Consider the following 23,029-nt stretch of genomic DNA (forward strand, 5'->3'; position numbering starts at 1 on the left):
CCATTTTCCCGAAATATGCCATAACATGAAGAAAGATTTGAAATATTCTCCAAAACAAAAAAAATCAAATCAAAATCAAAATCAAAATCCGAGTAAACAGTTTTATCTTCTAAAATACCGTGCTAATACAGTTTGCCCTTGCCTCTGGGAAGAATATCATCACCTCTGTAGCCCTATTTGTTCTTTAATTTATTAGAAAAATATGGTTTTATTCTTTTTGCAATCAGTTGGCCATCTAAGCGCATACGTTGAAAAATTTCTCCGAATTATAGTATCACAAAAGTTGTTAGCGGAAAAATAAAAATAAAAAAATACCCCCAAAGAAACTGAGATGATCTTGTAACAACTAGTAGTAAAGTAACAGTATGAGAGAGTTTGGCCCTGAATTGTACAAGCTATACTTGGTAACGGACTCTACCATGGTCCCTAAGTCAAAGACTTTTTTGGGACAAGTTAAAGAGGCGATTGAAAATGGAGTAACTATTGTTCAATTGCGGGAAAAGACACTATCGACTCGGGAATTTATCGAGCAAGCTAAGAAAGTACACGAGCTTACAAAGTTATATAAGATTCCTTTGATTATTAACGATAGGGTTGACGTAGCCATTGCTGTGGATGCTGAGGGAGTTCACGTTGGCCAGGATGATATGCCAGCCAAGTTAGTACGGCAAATGATTGGTGATGATAAAATTCTTGGTGTGACTTGCTCTACACCAAAGGAGGTACAAGAGGTGATGGATGACGACGTTGCTGATTATGTTGGGTTGGGCACTGTGTTTGCTACAACCACTAAGAAGGATGTTAAAAATCCTGGCGGTATTGGGCCAATAGGTATAAGGGAAATGCTCAAGGTGATGGGAAAACATCCTCGCAATATTGCTAGTGTTGCGATTGGAGGCATCAATGAGACAAATATCAATTTTGTCACTTATCTGTGCCGAGTGACGAAAAAAGCAATCGATGGTGTTGCAGTGGTTTCGTGTATCATGGCTAGTGAAGATGCTGCTGCTGCTACAATGAAACTACTTGAAAACAGCCAACAGGGGTATGATGATGGTGATATTTCTAGCTTCAACAACGAGGAATGTTTGTCCAATGACAAACATGAGGCAAAGTTGAAAAAGTTGTTAGATTCTCATCCTCTAGTACATCATATTACAAACAATGTTGTTAAAAACTTCAGTGCAAATGTCACATTAGCAATAGGAGCATCTCCCATTATGTCTGAACTAGCGGAGGAGTTTGAAGAATTTGCAAGCAAGATTTCGAATATGGGATTAGTGTTGAATCTCGGCACACCAAGTGAACAGTTGATGGAGGTTTTTCTCAAGGCGATGAAGGTATACAATCAGTACGACAAACCAATAGTATTTGATCCTGTTGCATGCGGTGCTTCCAAGAATCGTCTCGATTGCTGTAGAAGGATATTAAATGTAGGTAGGGTTAGAGTGATTAAGGGGAACATTGGTGAAATTATGGCAATTTGGAAATTAACATCCACTTGTTTGTCTCTTAATGCAACCGGCTCAGACAAGAACTCGATGAGAGGTGTTGACTCAACAGCCAACGTACTGGAAGAGATACTAACTAAAATCGCAAAAGACATCATCGATGATTTTAGCGTCATTGTGGTGATAACAGGCCCAACAAACTATATCTACTCTACGGAAAACAGGTTCATCAAAGTAGAAGGTGGAAGTAAATTGATGAGTTTGGTCACTGGCACAGGATGCTCCTTGGCAAGCGTTATAGCTGCGTTTTTGGCGGCAAAGGCTGATGGCACAACCACAACAAAAACCTCCCATTGCGACTACTTTGCTTGTGTTGCAGCTGCTGTAAAGTTATACAACGATGCGGGTAGAATTGCCGCATCAAAATGTCAAGCTCCAAGCTCATTCATGACTCAGTTCATCGATGAATTGTATAGACTTACTCATTAAACCATAATCAGTTGGTAGCAGAAATTTTTCATTTAGATTAGATATAAACCATCGGTATCCTTTTACTCTTCTTAGCACCACCCACTAGCGCCACTGCTGTCGCGATACGATACGATACGATACGATCCAAGGGAATGGTTCGAGAAGGACAAGGTAAGTTTCCCGTCAAAAAAGTGAATCGGCCTTCGCCCGTTGCGAATGTGGGCAAGATTGGTTCTTTAACGCGTTATCCCGATCGAGAGTATGCAAACTCTTTGCTACACGATGCAGTCAAAGCATTAGCACCTGTTATTCACGAGTACGGCTTCAAGGTTGGTTTACTATGCGAGATGTTTCCAAAAAGTCCAAACTTATTAGGACTCAATATCAACAAGGGACAGAAAATTATGTTGCGACTAAGGTACCATCATAATGACAAACTGTTTTTACCAATGTGTGACATTATAGGGACTTTGCTTCATGAATTGACTCACAATGTTCATGGTCCCCATAACAAGTTGTTTTATGACTATTTGGCCGAATTAGAGAAAAAATACTATGAACTACAAGTAGGTAACGTTATGCGGTCTGGCTATCGATGTGAGGAAAACGTTCTTGGCCGAGGAAATTTACTAGGTACTGGTCTTGTCGATGTACGTGCGCGACGCCTTGCTACAATGAACAAACCAAAGTTCAAAACAGAGACACTACAGTTAGCACTGGATTCTAAGGTAAAGAGGCCTGAAAATTTGAGGCAAGCAATACTAGACGCGGCTCAACGACGGTTATTAGACTCGAAACAATGTAGTTCTCATCTTGATGCAAAAGAAGAAATACCTACAGATCAGGAACTAGAGATTGTAGAACTAGACGATGAGGATGACAATGGGGGAAATAATGATGAGGATGAAACTAATGGTTGGCTCAATAGCGGTGAATCCGACGCCAAAATAGAGATTATCGATTTAACGGAGGAAAACGATGATAACAATAACGATGAAAATCTACCGCTCACAGAAGAAATAATTGTAATTGACTGACACTATCGACACTATCGAGCAGAGCGAGATAGTGGAGCACACTAGCTGCTACTGACACTATCAACACTATCGAGCAGAGCGAGATAGTGGAGCACACTAGCCGCTACTGACACTATCGACACTATCGAGCAGAGCGAGATAGTGGAGCACACTAGCTGCCACCGACACTATCGACACTATCGACACTATCGAGCAGAGCGAGATAGTGGAGCACACTAGCTGCCACCGACACTATATGGTACCACCTTACTACCTCTATAGAGCAGTTGCTGTATACAATACCACCTTACTACCTCAATAGAGTAGTTGCTCTGTACAATACCATCTTACTTCCTCTACAGTAGTTGCTGTATACGGCACTTCCCCTATAGCAGTTGCTGTATACGGTACTTCCCCTATAGCAGTTGCTGTATACGGTACTTCCCCTATAGCAGTTGCTCCATACGGTACTTCCCCTATAGCAGTTGCTGTATACGGTACTTCCCCTATAGCAGTTGCTGTATACGGTACTTCCCCTATAGCAGTTGCTCCATACGGTACTTCCCCTATAGCAGTTGCTCCATACGGTACTTCCCCTCTAGACCAGTTGAATGGGATGGGCGGCTAATTGATTCTTTTTTTTTCATCTCTGGTTGATAATTTTGCAATCTTTCTTTACATATATATAGAGAAAGAGAGAAGGGAGAGGTTCGGACCATGTTAGCATGGTGGGTATTCACTCGTTCGGTTATACTACTGCTGCTCATACTAGCGAGTCTAATTAAAGTTTCGAGTGCAATTGAAAATGGAGGAGAAGTAGTGGTGGCAGTTGATGCAACTTGGCCAAAGTTGGACTTTATAACAAATTTCATTGAAAGTTTAGCTGGTTTCAATGAGACCCTTTACATACCAGCGATTGAATTGATTTTTGGGTTGGGAGAGGATGAAGAGGAAGAGGAATTGGACATTTTTGCTGCTGATGAAAAAGTGTACAAGACAGTTGTTGAAAAGTTGAAGCTTGATCAAAGCTCGATTGACATTATCAATTTCAATTTGGCTCATAAAAAGTTTGCTCCGAGAATAGTCGCCCATTTTAGTTATTATGAGAGAAAATTGTGTCCCATTTTCAAGGATAAATTGCAAACAGTGTGTGCTCATGATCTGTTTGGGGAGCCAGTGGAAACCAAGAATGGAGCTTTAACGTCGTGGGTCTTGTGTAACGATAAAATATATTGCTCGGCAAATGATTTATTTGCGTTACGTACTGATAAATCAACAACTGCAGATATTCAATTGTTTGACAGAGTCATTGGAAACAATGTTGACTCGCCCTTGTTGGAATTCTACGGCGATCCAATGGCGGAATCTACGAGAAATATTTTGAAAGTCTTGTATCAAGAGGCAAATTCCAATAAGCTCCGTTTTGTTTGGCGTTATATACCTTCTCTGTCGAAAACTGCAGACTCATTGAGCGGGTACGCCGCCCACCTTACTTTGAATAGTGGGAAGAATCAGATTGAAAGGCCATTTTCAAGTGATCTAACCTTGCAGCGCGATTTTCAAAAGATAAACAATTCTAATGAGTTGATCAAAGCTGATGAAAATTTAAACAATGTGGGAACAAAGCTCATTTCCTTTCTTTTTTCAAACAAGTATAAGCTTCCACGGTTTGACATTTTAAAGACCATTTTGAACGATTTGCCGAAATATATGTATTACCTACAAAACCATCCTAAAGATTATCATTTCGAAAAAGCAAAAACAAAAATTGCAAGTAATGAAGAAACAGGATTACTGAAGGATTCGTACGGTGTGTATGTTAACGGGTCTCCAATTCATCCCTTGGAGTTGGATATTTTCAAACTTGAAGAGAAGATTCAAAACGAATTGAAAATCATTACTGATTTGGTGAGTTTGGGATTTAGTACAGTGCAGGCCAAACTATTGATCACTAAATTTGCATTGCTTTCAGCCGTAAAGCAAACTCAATTTGAAAGCGGTAATACCCTAATGGGCAATAATGAAAATAGGTTTAAAGTGTATGAAAACGTGTTCAACAGAACAATTGCTCACAAGGGGGGTGTTGTATTGTTCAACGACATTGAAAATGACCGAAACTATGACACTTATCTGAGTGACAGAAACGAAGTGTACCTTGGTGCGGAATCCCTTAGACTAAAGCTGAACCAGTTGCCCCCATTAAGGGAAAACATACACGATCTTATCTTTGCAATAAATTTTAGCAACAAACAACAATTGAAGGCGTTTTTCACCTTATCCAAGCTTATTTTGGATACAGGCATACCCCAGCAACTCGGGTTGATCCCCATCGTGGCAGATGACCCTTTGGATAAAGAACTTGCTAAGAGACTCTATCGTATACTAGAAGTGCTGACGCCAATTGAGGCAATGGCTTTCCTATACAGCTATATGGAGGCAAAGAACTCGCTGGAGATTGAGAGGGTATTGAATAAAGTTGAGATAACCGATGATTTTGAAATTGATATTCAAGCAATTGCTAGAAAATTCTCAATTACGTTGCCATCTGTTATCATTAATGGTGTTATACATGACATGAGTCAGTCCAATTGGCAAATCCTAATGAGTAAACAAATCGCCCAAGATGTTTCCCTTTTGAAAAGTTACCTCAGACAAGGACCCGTTGAAGGGAAACTTAAGGATTTGCTTTACCTTAATGCAAAAACTGAGAGGGATTTGCGCATACATCCGCAAACCCCAAAAGATGTTTTGTACAAGCTTGTAAACAAGGATCTTTTCAAAGTGTCTTTTAGTTTCAAAAAAATTGATAAACCTAGCGGAGTGCTGGTGACGTTTTGGCTTATATCGGACTTTGGCAATCAAGAATCGATCAAGCAACTTTGTATATTACTAGAGTTTATGAAGAAAACCCCAATTCAAATACGTGTTGTAAATTTAGGCAATACCAAGTTTTTTACAAAACCTCATGGTACAGAACACAAATTAACGTCGTCTTTGACCAACTTTGATATTGAAAAGTTAATAGATTCAGTCAAGAGCGTCAAGTTGTCAACAGGTCCAAATTTGGAGACGAGAAAGGTCTTGGAGAAGGCACAACTTCCTACTCAACATTCTTACATGTTGTTAAACTCTCGATACTTGCGTTTGGAGCCTGCGGCTTTTTCCGTTGAAGACTTGACAAACCTTGTTGATTTTGAAACTAAGGAACGGTTGAAAATTATAGATGATGTTGTACAATCATACCCAGACACGTTTTCTTTCAAGTTGGACGAATATAACTCAGTAGCTACTGGAATAGACAATATGGATTGGTTTGATTTGGTGTCAAGTATAGTCACAAAATCATTCCACACTGATGAAAAATTATTTGTTGTTGATGTTAATAGATTTGACTTTGATTCTTTGGATATGTCCAACCTGATTGATGTTGTTGCAAGCGATGAAACCAAGCCAATAGATGTGCTAGTCATTATTGATCCATTGGAAGAATATGCTCAAAAGGTTGTTAATATGCTCGACTTTTTTAGCTCCTTTTCCTTTTTGAACATTAGAATACTATTGCAACCAATACTGGATTTTAGTGGGAACAAAATGCCAAATAGATTCTATAGAGGTGTCTATCCCAACTCGTTGCCAATGTTTGACCGTAAAGGAAGATGGCTTCAAAACTACGCTGCTTCTGGAACTTTCAATCTGTTGCCGTTGTTAGAGAGTTATTCACTTAATTTGGATGTCCCAAGCAAATGGGTGGTTGTTCCGAAATCAATTGCACCGTCTGTTGACTTGAATAATTTTACTGTCAAGGATAAGAAATTGTCCATAAAGTACAGGTTATCCAATTTGATTATCCAAGGCTATGCACGAGACATATATACGGGAAAGGCACCAAATAATTTAACGTTTGAGTTACTGCAAGATTCTGGTAAGAAAACGGACACTTTAGTTATGTCTGCATTGAACTATTTCCAATTAAAAGCTACCCCAGGTGTAAACACTCTCAAATGTGGCTCTGACCATGCATTGTTATCAGCATCTTGCAACAAGTTTGATTCTAATTTGAAACCACTTGAAGGTGTGGATGTTCCGGTATTCAGCTTGGTGGGAGCAACATTGTACCCAAGGATTATTCACCAATCCAATGAATCAAAGGAGAAGAAACCACTGCATTCTCAAATCAACATTTTTTCAATTGCCAATGGAGAATGGCAATCGGAGAAATCTTTGAGTATAATGATTGCTTCTGTGCGAAAACATACAAGTAGCCTGGTTAAATTTTGGATCTTAAACAATTACGTGTCGCCAACTTTTCAACAATTGGTGCCGTTACTTGAGGAGAAGTACAATGTGGCCATAGAGTTGATTACGTACAAGTGGCCCGAATTTTTAAGGAAGCAAGAAAATAAAAGAGAAAGGGAGTTGGCAGGCTACAAAATCTTATTCCTCGATGTGCTTTTCCCGCAAGACCTTGAGAGAGTGATATTTATGAGTTGCGAACAAATATGTCGTTCTGACTTGATTGAGTTGGTCAATATGGATCTAGAGGAAGCACCATATGCATTTGCCACCCGAGGTGATTCTAGGTTGAATATGGATAAATTCAAGTTTTGGAGACAGGGATACTGGGCAGATATGCTAGCAAACGAATTTATATACCACTTTAGCGACTTATTCATAGTGGACCTAGACAAGTTTAGAAAATTTCGTTTTGGAGATAGTTTACGCAGACATTACCAAAAATTATCAAGCGACGCCAACACATTGGTTCGTGTTGATCTAGACTTGATCAACAGTCTACAGCGGCAAATTCCCATTAAAACCTTGCCACAAGAATGGCAGTGGAGTGAAAAATGGTGTTGCGATGAAGATTTTGCAAATGCGAAAGAAATTGATTTGAGTAGTTTGTTAACAAACGAAAATATACACCAAGCTGGAAAAAGACTCGTACCGGAATGGACTAGATATGAAGAGGAAATAGACTCATTGGTTACATTGACAAGGGTAAACCAATTGGAAGAAGAAGAAGAAGAAGACAAAAGCCAAATTTTTCATTTGAACGATGGGAACGATGGGAACGATGGTAGCGAAGAATTTGATTATCATGATGAATTGTAGATAAAAATGAACTCGTTTAAAAGGAGAAACAAAAGGCAGAAAAAGCATAAAAGGCAGAAAGAAACTAGACATGTTTGAGTAACGAGTAAATGATAAAGAGTAAGTAGGTAGAAATAGTGGGAAAAGTCAATTGCTCCCACCACTTTAAGTAAACAATCAAAGTGGACTCATTTCGGATAAATCACTCCATCTCTCGCACAAGGTCTCACATTTCTTTTGTGTAATTTGTCAACAACAAAAAAATTCCGTGAGGCGGAATTTTTTTTAATGGCATGATTGAAAAATCGATATCGAGGAAACAAACGTTAAAAGGAAGACAGAATTCCCTTGAGTATAACTGAGGTGTATTTATATACAAGTGTATATCTGTATATCTGTAGATACAAGTGTAAAATTTTAGCTTTTAGTGTATAAATATTAGCGTTTATTGTTGTATAGGTTAGAGTAAGAAATGGTTGGGCCAGACAGAATTCATGACAAGACATTACCGATGAGGGAACGGATGGAGGCACTTGTTCGGTTGAAGCAAAAAGAGATTACGCAAGCTATAGAGGCATTGGATACCACTACTTTCCGGACCGATTCGTGGTCAAGAGGAGATAATGCAGGAGGAGGAGAATCGATGGTTATCCAAAATGGTACTACATTTGAAAAAGGAGGTGTCAACATCTCGGTTGTGCATGGTAAGTTACCGCCACTTGCAATTGAGAAGATGAGAGCAGATCATGCCAATTTGAAGGGAAGCAGTAAAGACGGAAGCATTGATTTCTTTGCTTGTGGGTTATCATTGGTTATTCACCCACGTAATCCCCATGCCCCAACGACTCATTTGAACTATAGGTATTTTGAGACTACCGACCCTGATACCAAGGAGGTTCAAACATGGTGGTTCGGCGGTGGTGCGGATTTGACGCCATCGTATTTATACGAGGAAGATGCCAAACTTTTCCATAAAAATCATAAGGATGCATTGGACAAATACGATGTGTCATTGTATCCAGAATTCAAAAAGTGGTGCGACGAGTACTTTTTGATCAAACATAGAGGAGAAACTCGTGGTGTGGGCGGTATATTCTTTGATGATTTCGACGCAAAGCCAGCCGACGAAATCTTGCAAATCGTTGAAAGTTGTTTTGATGCTTTTATTCCATCCTATTGTCCAATTATTGCAAAGAGGAAAGATATGCCATTTACTCAAGAGCAAAAGGATTGGCAGCAGATTAGAAGAGGAAGATATGTTGAGTTTAACTTGATCTTGGACAGAGGTACTCAGTTTGGATTGCAAACTCCAGGATCGAGAGTTGAGAGTATATTGATGTCGTTGCCTGCTACAGCTAGCTGGGCATACGATCATCATCCAGAACCCGGTTCGGATGAAGACAAGTTATTGCAAATATTAAAGAATCCAATTGAATGGGTTTAGGGTTATTGCAAATATTAAAGAATCCATTCAATGGGTTTAGGGTTATTGTAACTTCTTTGTATATATCTACGTGAATAAGTTATGAATCAGACAAATCATGAAAAAAAGAAGGCTAAAAAGAAAACGCAAAAGATTGTATACCTCAACTCTATCTATACACCGTCTCTTTTACTCTTTTATATTTTTTTCAACTGTATGGTTAGCACCTCTAGTACGTTCAATCTTGAAATCACTTTCAAGACTTGGAGGACACCACTCATCAAAACCAGAAAAAGCATCGTTTAATGGGTACGTTTTATTCTGTTGTTCCATTTTAACAATGACGGGGATTATACCCCCTGTGGGAATACTAAAGATTCTATGTTGAACAACATCCAAAATACTGTATATGATTCCCGAGTGGAGAACAATACTAATCACTTTTTCGTCTTGCGCATCGTTGAATATGTCCCGCAACAAAGTAGCAGCCCTAAATTCACTGTGCTGACCTTCCTCCCTCTTGGAAGGACTCCAATTTACATCTTCCTCGCTGAAGCCCGGCTCAAAGTCAAAGTTTGGGAAGTTCTCCTCGATATATGTTCTATTGTGTCGTTCACTCTCGGTGTCAATACCATAAATTTCTCTTGCATATTCCTTAATTAATGCTGTCTTGTGAGGGAAATTTAACCATGTAAGCTGCCACGTTTTCAATGTTCTTCTAAGTGGACTAACGTAAAATTTCTCAGGCAAGGGAAAGTCCTCGGTATTTTTAATTTGATCAACTAAATGAGCAATTTGCTCTTTACCTTTTGGAGTTAAGTCAGCATCATACCATTCAATACCATCTTTCCCATCACGAATCGACCAATAACACTGCCACTCACTATATGGAATTTTCAAATACGATCTAGCAATATTGTGCCATCCCTGTCCATGTCTTTGCAAAAAAAAAAGTTTTTCATCAGGTGCCAAGCTTTGAACCACTTGGTCCCAGGTGTACTCGGGTAATAAGCCAAATCTTGTTAAATTAACATCTTTAGTGGGAATTTTAGGATCACTTTGGCCAAAATAAGTTTTTGACGAGCTAAATACTGGCAAATAGTTATTTTCTAATGATAATATCGACTGAGCAAACACAAGCGATAAAAGACAGCTGGAGAACAACATCGTCGTCGTCGTCGTCGTCGTTGCTGAAATGTGGAAAGCAACCATTTTTTTCCTTTTGACCAAATATGGCTTTCTCAAGGACTTTTATTTTATAGTGGGTAAACTCATCCTCCCACATGGCCAACACTCGAGGTGTACACACGTGGATGGTTTTTTAAGTGCATGATGCTTTGTTCTTTTTTTGAAAAAAAAATTGCTAAAAAGAACAATTGACTGAAAACAATAAGATGAGTGGGGTAGAAACAATTCTAACGTAAAGCGAAACTATCGGGCAGAGCAACACTTTGTAGCCTTGTGATGCAATATCTAATTTTGTAGCCTTGTGATGCAATATCTATTTAATAGGTTCAATTTGGCGAAAATTTACAAGAAAGAGCATGCAGATAGTGTTACAAGTGTTGCTCTACTATCGAGTAGAGCGAGACAATGTCGATAGTGTCTACAAAGTGGTGCTCCACTATCGAGCAGAGCGAGATAATGTCAATAGTGTCACTAGTCAATGCTACTCCACTCTCTCGCTCTGCTCGATAGTGTCGATAGTGTCACTAGTCAGTGTGCTCCACTATCTCGCTCTGCTCGATAGTGTCGATAGTGTCGATAGTGTCGATAGTGTCGATAGTGTCGATAGTGTCGATAGCGGATTCATTTTTTGCACCCATTTTTTTTTGCAGCAATTGAAATTTGTGCCAAAACTGACAACTTAAAGTAAGAAATCTTTTTCCAAGCACCTAAGAAATAGAATTCTTTCATTAAACTAGACTTTTCTCTCTTCAATCTACCATATCTTAACCTACTTTCCATCACTCAACCTACTTTCTATCACTCAATTAGACTCCCATCCCATCCCATCTTCAACTCCTCTTGGTTAATTTAACTAATTTAGTAGACATTTGGTAGCACCGCGGCAAGAGAAAAAATGAATTTTTCAGCTTTTGAAAAATGGATCGAATCATCCCCACCCCCTCCCCCCATTTGATTTGTAGATAAAGATGTCTAGCTTATATGACAAGTTGGGTGTTGAGGGTAGGGCTCTTCTTCGAGGAAAAGGAGGAGGAGAGCAGGCTTTTTCCGGTAATTTTAATTTCATTAACGAGGCGCCGCAGGAACTAGACTATGTTATTGATGAATTACGCAATCCTAAACCCGATTTAACTATTAATAAAGTACTTGGCTATATGTACAACTATTTGCCGTACATAAAGCGCCAACGAAACTTGGGGCTTGTGTTAAGCAGCTTTTTAAACAATACCGTTTGTTTTGGTGTCAACGGAACGGTTTCACCACCCTCCTTTGAAGAACTCTACCCCATCATTGAAGTTTTCAAATTGATTGTTGATAAGAAATTAAAAGTTTCACAACCTACTTTGCAGGTTAAGGAGTTTTACAGTATAATTGGCAGGGAACTCGAGCACTTTGTTGCATTCAACCCTATTGCCAATAGCTGGAAAGTTTTGCCTATATTATGCGGTATTTTCTTATCAAACCAGTTAAGAGATGAGTTATATACCAATTCCAATTGGTTCAAGTATAACTGGTTTTTCCAGGAATGGGACAGCAAAATGAAAAATTTGTTTGTTAATAGCTTACAGTACAGTTTATCCAAAACTCATTCGCAAACGATTTTAAATTTGAGCATCACTAGTTTGGCATTGGTGTATCAGAGGAACGTTGAGAATGTAAAAACTTACACATCAAAGATAGACGATAGATTTATGGCTAATACGCTTGTCGATATGATTTTCGCTGACCCGCAAATTTCTATGATTGTGTACCAAAAATATTTCTACTTGAATCCAAACGATCCAGAAGTAGAAACAATTACCCAGAAACAAATCTTGAATAAACCAGTAATTAAACATTTGAACAGGTTTGCATTTCTTTTGGCTGCTTACTTGAGTCTGTTGAAGTTTGATATGGCAAGGGCAGAACTAGTTGATGAAATATTACAGAAAATAACCAATTTTAATCAAAATCTTTCACAAACTTGTTCGCTGTCTATATTCAATTCATTTAATGCGTCAAAGGAGAACAATCCTCTTTTCCAGCTGTTTTGGCATTTTATGAAAAACTTGTTGTTTGCTGAGATAGCCATATTCCAGGGTTTGTTCACAAGGTTTCTCACAGGAAATAACAAATCTAGTATGATTTGGTTTAATCGACGAGATTTAGCTCTTGTTGACAGGGAAGGTCGCGCTGTGGCATTAAAAGTGATTCCCAACTTATATTACCTCAATTTTATCCTACTTTCAGTTGGTCAGGGAGGGTTTGATAGTTATAATTTTGTTTATTACCTCAGCATCGAGTTGGCGTTAGGTACCAAGGAATATTTTAAACAACTAACAATGCAATTGATTGGTAACTACCAGGAGGTCAACATGTATCCTGATGTATTAAACCATAATCACCTCATGCAGCTGAAAGTACTATTTGTTTTGGGTCTTTGGGAAAACTTTCTTCAACTGAAAAATATGCATGATGAGAAATTCGCCAAAGAGATTTACAATATAGTCAAGAGTTTGGCTGATGACCGACAGTATATGAATGATGACTTGATTGAAGCGAGCCATTCCGTGCTACTTTTCTATTTTGCCCACAATGAAAAGAATGTAAATCTTGCCGATTGTATTGATTATGTCAATATACTTATAAAGCAGTTTCCTTCAAGGATATCTGCAACCCAACTATGTATTGCCATTGAAACTATTGGGAAGAAGATTTTGTCCAACCCACAACCGTATCCACTAGGAGCTAAATTTCTCAGCTCAGCTGATGAATTTTTTCAATTTCTTGTTGATCAATGTGTTCCTATCCAAACAGGACTTTCAATTAAAAAACCTGAGGAAAATCCAAATTTTTCTTCGGCACAACCCATCGCTCAAATAGAAGCAAATGCTACTTTGAACACATTAGAACAAGATAAGAGATTGCAAAATGATGTAATTAATGAAAACAAAGCTAAAAAACCAAAGGATAAAGTAGTAGGTGATTTGTTATTACCTCATCGTCGTTCTGCGGAGTACGAGTTTAAACAGAGGTTTATTCCCGAAACCGTAAGAGAAGCAGCAGTGCTTGCGTTGATTAATCTAGTACCGTATTTTCCTATCTCGGTGTTTATTTCATGGCTTGAGAAGATTTGGAAACTAATTATCAATAGTGATCCACTTGAGAAAGAATATCTAATTGGTATGCTATGGAAAGTTTTGAGCGATAGTTTGGATTCAAATCGTGTTGAATTGGCTATTAGATGGTGGTACAACGATAAAAGGGTACCAGAGGCGAGTTATGCAAAGATGTAATAAAAACTTGTTTATTTAATAAATATGTATTTTGCATAGAACTTTTTTACTTTTTTTTTTTTACTTGGTTGTATTACTGTACGAGTAATTTCTACCATTGTTTGACAAACTCCTTTTTAACCCCATCAAGTCATGAGCAGCTCCGAAATCCTTGTCTTTATTTTCGCTAGGAAATGTGCCGGCATTTTCTGGGAAATACTCGTATTTTGAGAAAAAAGAAATAGATGGAATCTTATAATATTCAATGAAATTTACCGAGGACGCTGTTGACATTGGCGCTGGGGCAAGAGCCTCGTTGAGCTGGCGGGAAATTGACTCAGATTTGTATTTGATAAATTTGCAAATCTTGAGGTATTTCAAATCTTCATCTAGCTCCTCATTATCCCAATCTATACTCTTGTAACGGTTTGCTCCCAGTTGACCAGTGATATTGTCTTCATCATCTGAATCTTGATGTTCATGTTGTGATTGATGCTGTTGATGTTGTTGATGTTGTTGATGTTGATGCTGATGCTGATGCTGGTGCTGATGTTGTTCTTGTTGTTCTTGTTGTTCTTGTTGCTGCTGCTGTTGTTGTTGTTGCTGATACTTCAACATATCATCTTTAAACTCATTATTCATCAACTTGCTAAATATTACATCTTCAATCTCCTTCTTTGAACCCAGAACGCCGGGTTTGTAATTGGTAAAAATCGAGATAAACAAATCCACAGATTTGGTCAACAACAGTATAGATTTGTGGACGTCGGAAATCAAATCATTTTGCTTGATATATTTCATTTGACAAATCAATAAATACAACATTTGCAAAACAATCGATTTCTTCAAATTTATTACTGTGAGTGATAATCCATTAAGCATAGAGTTGAAAGGTGACAAGGGGATCTCCTTGATAAACCTCTTTGCGGGATTTTGTTGGATTCGTGGCTTCTTCTTCCTTCTCCTTACAGAAAAGTCATTAATAACAAAACCATCTTCATCCACATCCAAACCTAAACTTTCCATGACTATTGAATTTGATGAAATTAATGGTTCGTTGATTTTCTCGTGTGCAATACCAACATGATCGAATATGAGAAGGAAGTACTGTAACACTTCTTGAGAGATTATAGCAATTTCCTTATAGTGAATGGAGTTTAGATCCTTATCCACGATAAAGTTGAGATAGTTCATTGATCTGATAAGGATGTAGTGGAAATTCAACTGTATTTTGATCAATTGGGAACAAGTATAAATATCGGGTATACCGCCACTCTGATAATAGTTGATCAATACTTCTTTTGAAAAAGCTTCTTGTGTCATATCGTGATATAGGTTATTTTGTGTAATGTTTAGGAGATTCGGTAATCCCATGTTGACTTCGAATGGTACCAACGACAAAGTCTTGGTCTTTAGGGATAGTCTCCAATTTGCCAAATTCTTGTCAATGACAAGAAACTGATTAAAGTTATAGTTTAAATTCCCATCGTTACCATCTCCATCGTCTTCATTTAAGATCCAGTCAAGTTTATGGTGATTATGGCTATGACCAAGATGATTATCTTTTCCCTTATCCTTTCCTTTCTTTTTCTTATTAGTGTTCTTCAAGTACTGGTAATAATTTGGAGAAAACGAAGATGGGATGATGATATTCATGAGATTCAAAAACTCAATACTTGGTTTCAACATGGTATTCAAGATACCATTATCGCTATTATTGTCGTCTCCCAATAGAGAGGATAATTTTTCTGGAGTTAATTGAAAGTACCGGTCAATAGTAACAGGATTGATTACAGTTGTATTCAAACTTGGCTTAAATCCGAATTTCAAGTTGAAGCATTTCAAAAGAACTTTAAAAGTCCAAAATATCTTCACTCGGTTTCTTCTCTGTTGTTGATTTAATGACAAGTCGTTAAAAAACAAGTTTTTGGAATTCAAATTTATCCCTAAAATACCAATAAATGCATTCACCAATGAGGATAAAATAAGTGACTTTTCTTTGTTATTTGTAAGTAAGGAGTAGTAAAGTAGTAGCAAGTATGTTTGTAGTTGAGGCACAGAAATTTGAAATCCATTGAAATAAGGTAAGAAATCATAGAGTGACTTTAAAATAGATTCATTGCCACGGTTGATTGAATAGTGAGGATCTGAATGGTTGAGCAATAAATTTAAATTGATTGTCGGATTGGTAATTGTGATCATTGCATAAATTTGGATTATTGTTATTAGAAATTTATCCACAATCTGATAATCATTGGAGTTGGATAAATTAAAACCGTTAATAGACGAGTCATTATATGTGAATATGAAGGGATACATTGTATGGAACTCATTATAACTATACATAAACTCGCTGTAATCGAAAATTGGGATAAATATGTTGTAGTTTAGGAAATATTGACTAATTTGGTTATCTAGTTCCTTTTTGGATTTGAAAATGTTTTTGAAATTGTTGATAAGTTGAATAAACAAGTCAAACACATCACCCGGTAGTTCCTTTAGCCCTATATCGGGAGAATGCGTTCTAGTTAGTGGGTTATATATCGAGTCTAAATTTTTATTTTGGATCTGGTTGTTCTTTGCAAATGATGATGTATTATACAAGTAAGTATCGGGGTCATTTAGTAAAAAATTGTGACTATTTGTGATTTTTAAAAATGGCAAGTTCATGTTAATCAATAAATGGTTGAGCTGGGATTCAAAATTTAGATTGTCATTACCAATGATTATGCCTCGATCATCCAAGTTGAAGATTTGATCTATGGGATTATTTATTTGTACAGATTGGTTGGTAGATTGGAACATGACCTTGTCATTAGCGGTGGTTGTCGTGGTGGGGACAATATTGTCATCATCGTCATTTTCTTCATCATCACCGTCTGCGTCTTCATCAACATCCTCTTCTCCATCTGCATCATTATTATTATTGTTGTTGTTGTTGTTTTCCTTCTTTTTCTTCAGCCTCGAGGAGGAGGAGGAGGAGTGCAGCGGCGGTGGTGGTGGTGGTGGTTGTGGTTGGTATTGTTGTTTTAATAGCGCCAACTCCTCCTCCAACTTCTTTACCTCCTTCTCCAAATTCTCAGTGTACCCTTTAGGAAAAGCACGCCTTGTTAGCTTGTCTGACGTCTTGCACTCAATATCGACTTTCTTGCAGTTTGTGCACGGAGACTGCCCGTTACACTTGATTTTCTTAATTCTGCACCTGTCACATGCTTGAGAAACACGTACACCTGATGCTGTGCTTATAAGTTTCAAATTAGCTGCACCTGTTTCCAAATTAGGCTTACCATCTTCAAACTTGGGCTCCGTCATCTCACCTGCTCGTTTTGCCCCCTATCGCCGTAATTTTCGGGTAATTTGATATATCTTGTTCGGCAAATTAATCTCACCGTATCTACTAGCACCAAAACCGGGCCCTAAAACCTCAAACTTGTCTGTTTCTATTCGAAAAGAAGATCCTATAGTGTGCAATGTTTATTATTGGGTGCCTTCTTTTTTCAGCGTCGTTTTTGATTTCCCCGGATTTTAGTGACATTTGGTAGCGATGGTGGATAATACTAATGGCCTTGAGCTACGGCGAAGCGGGCGTAGGATATCGAGCGAAGCGAGATAATGGATATCGAGCGAAGCGAGATAATGGATATCGAGCGAAGCGAGATAATGGATATCGAGCGAAGCGAGATAATGGATATCGAGCGAAGCGAGATAATGGATATCGAGCGAAGCGAGATAATGGATATCGAGCGAAGCGAGTTGCTCTACTATCTTGCTCTGCTCGATAGGCTAGTCTCTTCTCACTTCTCACTCTCTACTCTCCTCCTCTACTCTACTCTCTCTACTCTAGTGGATATCGAGCGAAGCGAGTTGCTCTACTATCTTGCTCTGCTTTCTCTACTCTCCTCCTCTACTCTCCTCTACTCTACTCTCTCTACTCTAGTGGATATCGAGCGAAGCGAGTTGCTCTACTATCTTGCTCTGCTTTCTCTACTCTACTCTCTCTACTCTACTCTCTTTACTGCACTCTCCTCCTCTATTCTCCTCTCCTCTCCTCTCCTCTCCTCTCCTCTCCTCTCCTCTCCTCTCCTCTCACTCTACTAGATTTTACTAGATTTTACTCTACTCTACTACATTAGTCTTTACTCCACTACTCTTTTTCACTAGTTTCTAGTCTATTTTACTATAGTCTACTAGAATCTACTCTACTATAATCTACTCGACTATAATCTACTCGACTATAATCTACTCTACTATAATCTACTCTACTACTCTCTTTCACTGGCTCTACTATAATCTACTCTACTCTATTCTACTATATTCTACTCTACTATTCTCCTCCTCTACTACTCTCCTACTCTACTCTTCCCCTACTCTACTCTTTCCCCTACTCTACTCTTCCCCTACTCTACTCTTTCCCCTACTCTACTCTTCCCCTACTCTACTCTTTCCCCTACTCTACTCTTCCCCTACTCTACTCTTTCCCCTACTCTACTCTTCCCCTACTCTACTCTTTCCCCTACTCTACTCTTCCCCTACTCTACTTCAATCTCTACTAGGTTCTACTAGATTCTACTAAATTATAATCCATTAAATTCTACTCCATTTTTTTTTCCTACACTTTACTCTACCCCATTTGATTCTAATCCATTGCTCTCTCTCACTGGTTTCTACTCTATTCTACTTTAGTGGAGCAACATTGACTAATGCTGCTCCACTATTTCGCTTTGCTCGATAATGTCGGTCAGTGTGCTCCACTATCTCGCTTCGCTCGAAAATGTCATTAGTCAATACTGCTCAACTATCTCGCTTCGGTCGATAGTGTCGCTCGATAGTGACGGTTACCCAGGGCACAGCCCTAGGTATCTACAATAGAGACCTGTGTTATTAGTCAATGCTGCTCCACTATCTCGCTTCGCTCGATAGTGTCGTTGCTCGATAGTGTCGTTGTGTCGGTTCGTTGCTTTTTCGCACTAAATTAAATTAAATTAATAAATACAAAGCTTCTCCTAGAATTTTAATTATTTAGGATTTTAAAAATTGTGAAAAGTCCAAATCATCCTCATTCTCTTGATTGTTTTCATTCTCGTTGATCATTTCCTTGGATACAGGAACACTTCTTTTCCGTCGTGGCATGTCTTCACTCTTGCCTATACCTAATGGCATCTCTAGCTCAATTGAAGAAAAATCTAACCCCATCTCCGCTTCAATCTCATCTGCCTCCCTAGCCTCCCCCTCCCTAGCCCTAGTCCTAGCCCTTAGATATTTCCACACTCTCCACTTGTACCTACCCCCCTCCCCTGTGTATTTCCACGGCCTCTCGCGATAAAAAAATACCATCGAATCAACAAACCCAAAAAATGGCTGCATGAACGCTCCAATAACATTTAACCAGTAAACGGGATGGTGCGTTTCTTCATAGTTGAATTGCGTCGCTTGTAAGATGAATGGAAACATCCAAACAAAACAATATGCAAGGGGGTAGACAAATATAGACTTCATCTGTTTTTGGATGATCTTCTGTCTCTGTTGCAATTGGGTCATGTTCTCCACATTGATATCACATGTGGAACATGTGATAGGGGGTGGACTCTGGCCGCTTTGTGGACTGGTGTCTGGACTAGTATTCGGACTCTTCAGCATCGGCGTGTCTGTATCTGTACATCCATCTACGTCCTGTTGTCTTCCTATTCCTTTTATCTCCTTAACCACTCTTATATAAATCAACGCGTAGATTACAAATATTGCAACTACTATACACCACCGCGGAACCCAGCTCAATACGAGCCGGTACCACACGGGCCGCATAGGCAAATAACACCAACATGTTAACGAGTCGTACCCCGTGCCAATAAACGCCAAACTCGCAAACACTAGGGGTACTAATATTGATGTGGAATATACTAGGTAGCGGATTTTGTATAACCCGCCCTCCACCCTTGTGTTGTTCACTCGGCTCTGCACCCTCGCGTTGACCCTCGTGTTGAGCGACGGCTTGAATATTAATAAATATGTATGCAATGCAAACGACAAGATCGCTATATCTGCACCTTGAATAGCAGTCGCAGTGAAAAACCCAACAACATTGCAGAACCGTCGATTATAATAAGATGAACTGTGTGTTAGAACTCTTGTAGGATAGATCAATAGGATAACTGCCTTTAACAAATCAAAGATTAATAAAAAGAATATGAGCTGGTGTCGAAACACTAGTCGCTTGGGTTCAATCATGATTAAAAAGTACATGGCAATCAATACCGCAGCTATGGAGGCACACGACGCGGATGTGGCAACTACTCGTTGCACAAACGCTTGGTGATCCGTAAAGTCCTGGATCTGATCAACATATTGAATAGATTTGATATTTATCATGGAGCAGGACTTAATAGCAACACTATCTCGCTCCGCTCGATAGTGGAGCCGCACTGACTACGCCGGATTTATTACCAATCACCCGTTAACAAACGTAAACCTCGAACGTAGATACCTCTAGATACCTCTAGATACCTCTGTAGTATGATTCTGGAATAATGGAAAAATTAAGTGCGCATAAGAAAATAAAATTGGATGCGGCGCGCAGGCGGGTGGCAGCTACTCAGTAGCTCGTTACAACACTATCGAGCAGAGCGAGATAGTGTCGATAGTGTCCCTAGTCAATGTTACTCCAGTATCTCGCTCTGCTCGATAGTGTCGATGAGAGATACTCTTTTTTACATAATTATATTTCCTAAATAACCTTACAAAAGCATGGGTACATAATAGCAGTAAGCAAAGCTTTGAGATTCGCTAACTTGGAAACACCGCTATTTTCAAGGGCAGTAATATCAGCAACATCATTAGCAGCTTCCTCTGGAACTACAGCTTCATCTGCAACTACAGCTTCATCTGCAACTATAGCTTCATTTGCAGCCGCTGATTCCGCTGCTTCTGCCTCATCTGTAATAACAACATACGTGGCAAGCGTGATTGTGGTGTAGCTCGTACTCTCCACAGTGGTGATTCCATCACACTCTTCTCCATTGCAAAGCGTAATAGTAACATCCGTAGTCACAGCTCGTACTTGCGTCTCGGTGGTGTATAACACTGGACAATATGTTGTGATAATAGTTCTTTGCGTAGTGAGATACTCACTACACCTATCCTCCTCACATGAAGTAACAGTGATTGTCGTTGAGCCTGTATAGGTGGTGAGAACATTCTCGATTAAAGTTGCTTCTACACTGAAAGGTTCATCGGATGTAGTGGTTGCAGCTGCAGCCGCTGAAGCCGCTGAACCAGTGGCTTCAGTGGCTTCAGTGGCTTCTTCAGTGGCTTCTTCAGTGGCTGCTTCAGTGGCTGCTTCAGTGGCTGCTTCAGTGGCTTCACTGGCTTTCTCCTCCTCCTCCTCCTCCTCCTTATTAACTGCAACAACTTCTAGCTCAATGCAACTTCCATCAGAGCCAATAGAAACAACAAATCCATCATCTGCTCCACATGCTGAGAATACAACTGGCTCTTCACGCTTCAAAATGGTCCGACGTCTCATCGCAACATCAAATGTGATAACGTTCTTGTCAATTCCCCATCCTTGGACTGCCCCTCCAATATCTCCAAGTGATAACACTCCATCAAATTCAACATGCACATGTTGCTCGCCGATTTTGAGGTACCCATCAACAAGATTAAAGGTGGCTTCAACTCCATTCAATAAGGTAATATGTGTTTCATTTGTTCCAAAACTGACAATCTCATCCCCCATCAATGTAAGAAGTATAAATGGCTCGTCTGTATTAAGTTCTTCGTCTGGCAATGTAGCTGGCTCCTCGGTGGTAATTGGCTCTTCAGTGGTAATTGGCTCTTCGGTGGTAGAGGGCTCTTCGGTCGTAATTGGCTCTTCGGTCGTAATTGGCTCTTCGGTGGTAGATGACTCTTCAGTGGTAGATGGTTCTTCTGATGTAGTTGACTCTTCGCTATAAGTTGGCTCTTCTGATGAACTTAGCTCCTCGGTGTAGGTTGTCTCTTCGGTGGTAGATGTCTCTTCTGATGAACTTGGCTCTTCTGATGTAGTAGGCTCTTCGGTGTAGGTTGTCTCTTCGAAGTAAGTTGGTTCATCAGATGCGGTTACTTCTTCGGTGTAAGTTGACTCTTCGGATGAACTTGGTTCCTCGGTGGTGGTTGACTCTTCGGATGAAATTGGCTCTTCGGTGGTAGATGTCTCTTCTGATGAACTTGGCTCTTCTGATGTAGTAGGCTCTTCGGTGTAGGTTGTCTCTTCGAAGTAAGTTGGTTCATCAGATGCGGTTACTTCTTCGGTGTAAGTTGACTCTTCGGATGAACTTGGTTCCTCGGTGGTGGTTGACTCTTCGGATGAAATTGGCTCTTCGGTGGTAGATGTCTCTTCTGATGAACTTGGCTCTTCTGATGTAGTAGGCTCTTCGGTGTAGGTTGTCTCTTCGAAGTAAGTTGGTTCATCAGATGCGGTTACTTCTTCGGTGTAAGTTGACTCTTCGGATGAACTTGGTTCCTCGGTGGTGGTTGACTCTTCGGATGAAATTGGCTCTTCGGTGGTAGATGTCTCTTCTGATGAACTTGGCTCTTCTGATGTAGTAGGCTCTTCGGTGATGGTTAGTTCTTGAGATGAACTTGGCTCTTCATTGTAAGTTGATTCCTCCATGACAACAGGCTCTTCGGTGGTAAATGTCTCTTCGGATGAACTTGGCTGTTCAGGTGAACTTGGCTCTTCGGTATAAGTTGGCTCATCCGATGTAGTTGCCTCCTCGGTAGTTGCCTCCTCGGTGGCAGTTGGCTCTTCGCTGGCAGTTAGCTCTTCAGATGTAGTTGGCTCCTCGTTGGTACTTGACTCTTCGCTGTAAGTTGGCTCTTCAGATGAAGTTGGCTCCTCGGTGGTGGTTGACTCCTCAGATACAGTTGGCTCTTCAGATGAAGTTGCCTCCTCGGTGGTGGTTGACTCCTCAGATACAGTTGGCTCTTCAGTGGCAGTTGGCTCTCCAGGTGCAGTTGACTCTTCGCTATAAGTTGGCTCTTCAGATGTACTTGGCTCTTCGATATAAGTTGCCTCATCCGATGTAGTTGCCTCCTCGGTAGTTGCCTCCTCGGTGGCAGTTGGCTCTTCGCTGGCAGTTAGCTCTTCAGATGTAGTTG

At 39.6% G+C, this 23,029-nt stretch overlaps 5 protein-coding genes and 1 pseudogene across 6 annotated transcripts; 3 read left to right on the forward strand and 3 right to left on the reverse strand. All coding sequences in view use genetic code 12, as the record gives it.

Moving 5' to 3' along the window:
- Positions 1-365: 365 nt before the first annotated feature.
- On the forward strand, positions 366-8,050 carry THI6 (bifunctional hydroxyethylthiazole kinase/thiamine-phosphate diphosphorylase; the record flags this gene model as incomplete). Its single annotated transcript, XM_049326493.1, has 4 exons — positions 366-1,921; positions 2,029-2,947; positions 3,261-3,525; positions 3,726-8,050. The coding sequence occupies 4 exons, from the start codon at positions 366-368 to the stop codon at positions 8,048-8,050; spliced, it is 7,065 nt and encodes a 2,354-aa protein (XP_049182467.1).
- A 451-nt stretch (positions 8,051-8,501) lies between these two features.
- Positions 8,502-9,473, forward strand: HEM13 (coproporphyrinogen oxidase; the record flags this gene model as incomplete). The annotated part of the gene is made up of 1 exon (XM_049326494.1): positions 8,502-9,473. The coding sequence occupies one exon, from the start codon at positions 8,502-8,504 to the stop codon at positions 9,471-9,473; it is 972 nt and encodes a 323-aa protein (XP_049182468.1).
- Positions 9,474-9,641: 168 nt separating this feature from the next.
- PGA12 (Pga12p) lies at positions 9,642-10,619 on the reverse strand (the record flags this gene model as incomplete). Its single annotated transcript, XM_049326496.1, has 1 exon — positions 9,642-10,619. The coding sequence occupies one exon, from the start codon at positions 10,617-10,619 to the stop codon at positions 9,642-9,644; it is 978 nt and encodes a 325-aa protein (XP_049182469.1).
- A 989-nt stretch (positions 10,620-11,608) lies between these two features.
- Positions 11,609-13,915, forward strand: PEX8 (Pex8p; the record flags this gene model as incomplete). The annotated part of the gene is made up of 1 exon (XM_049326497.1): positions 11,609-13,915. One exon carries the CDS (start codon positions 11,609-11,611, stop codon positions 13,913-13,915), a length of 2,307 nt encoding a protein of 768 aa, XP_049182470.1.
- A 60-nt stretch (positions 13,916-13,975) lies between these two features.
- On the reverse strand, positions 13,976-17,206 carry ZCF16 (Zcf16p; the record flags this gene model as incomplete). Its single annotated transcript, XM_049326498.1, has 1 exon — positions 13,976-17,206. One exon carries the CDS (start codon positions 17,204-17,206, stop codon positions 13,976-13,978), a length of 3,231 nt encoding a protein of 1,076 aa, XP_049182471.1.
- Positions 17,207-18,913: 1,707 nt separating this feature from the next.
- Positions 18,914-23,029, reverse strand: KGF56_000573 (annotated as a pseudogene). The gene is made up of 4 exons: positions 20,630-23,029; positions 19,653-20,295; positions 19,510-19,545; positions 18,914-19,112 (listed from the first exon to the last, which is right to left on the reverse strand). Coding segments are annotated over exons 1-4 (3,278 nt in total).

The sequence above is a fragment of the Candida oxycetoniae genome (assembly GCF_023343755.2).
Source record: "Candida oxycetoniae strain CBS 10844 chromosome Unknown scaffold7, whole genome shotgun sequence".
In the NCBI taxonomy this organism is placed as follows: Eukaryota; Fungi; Ascomycota; class Pichiomycetes; order Serinales; family Debaryomycetaceae; genus Lodderomyces; species Lodderomyces oxycetoniae.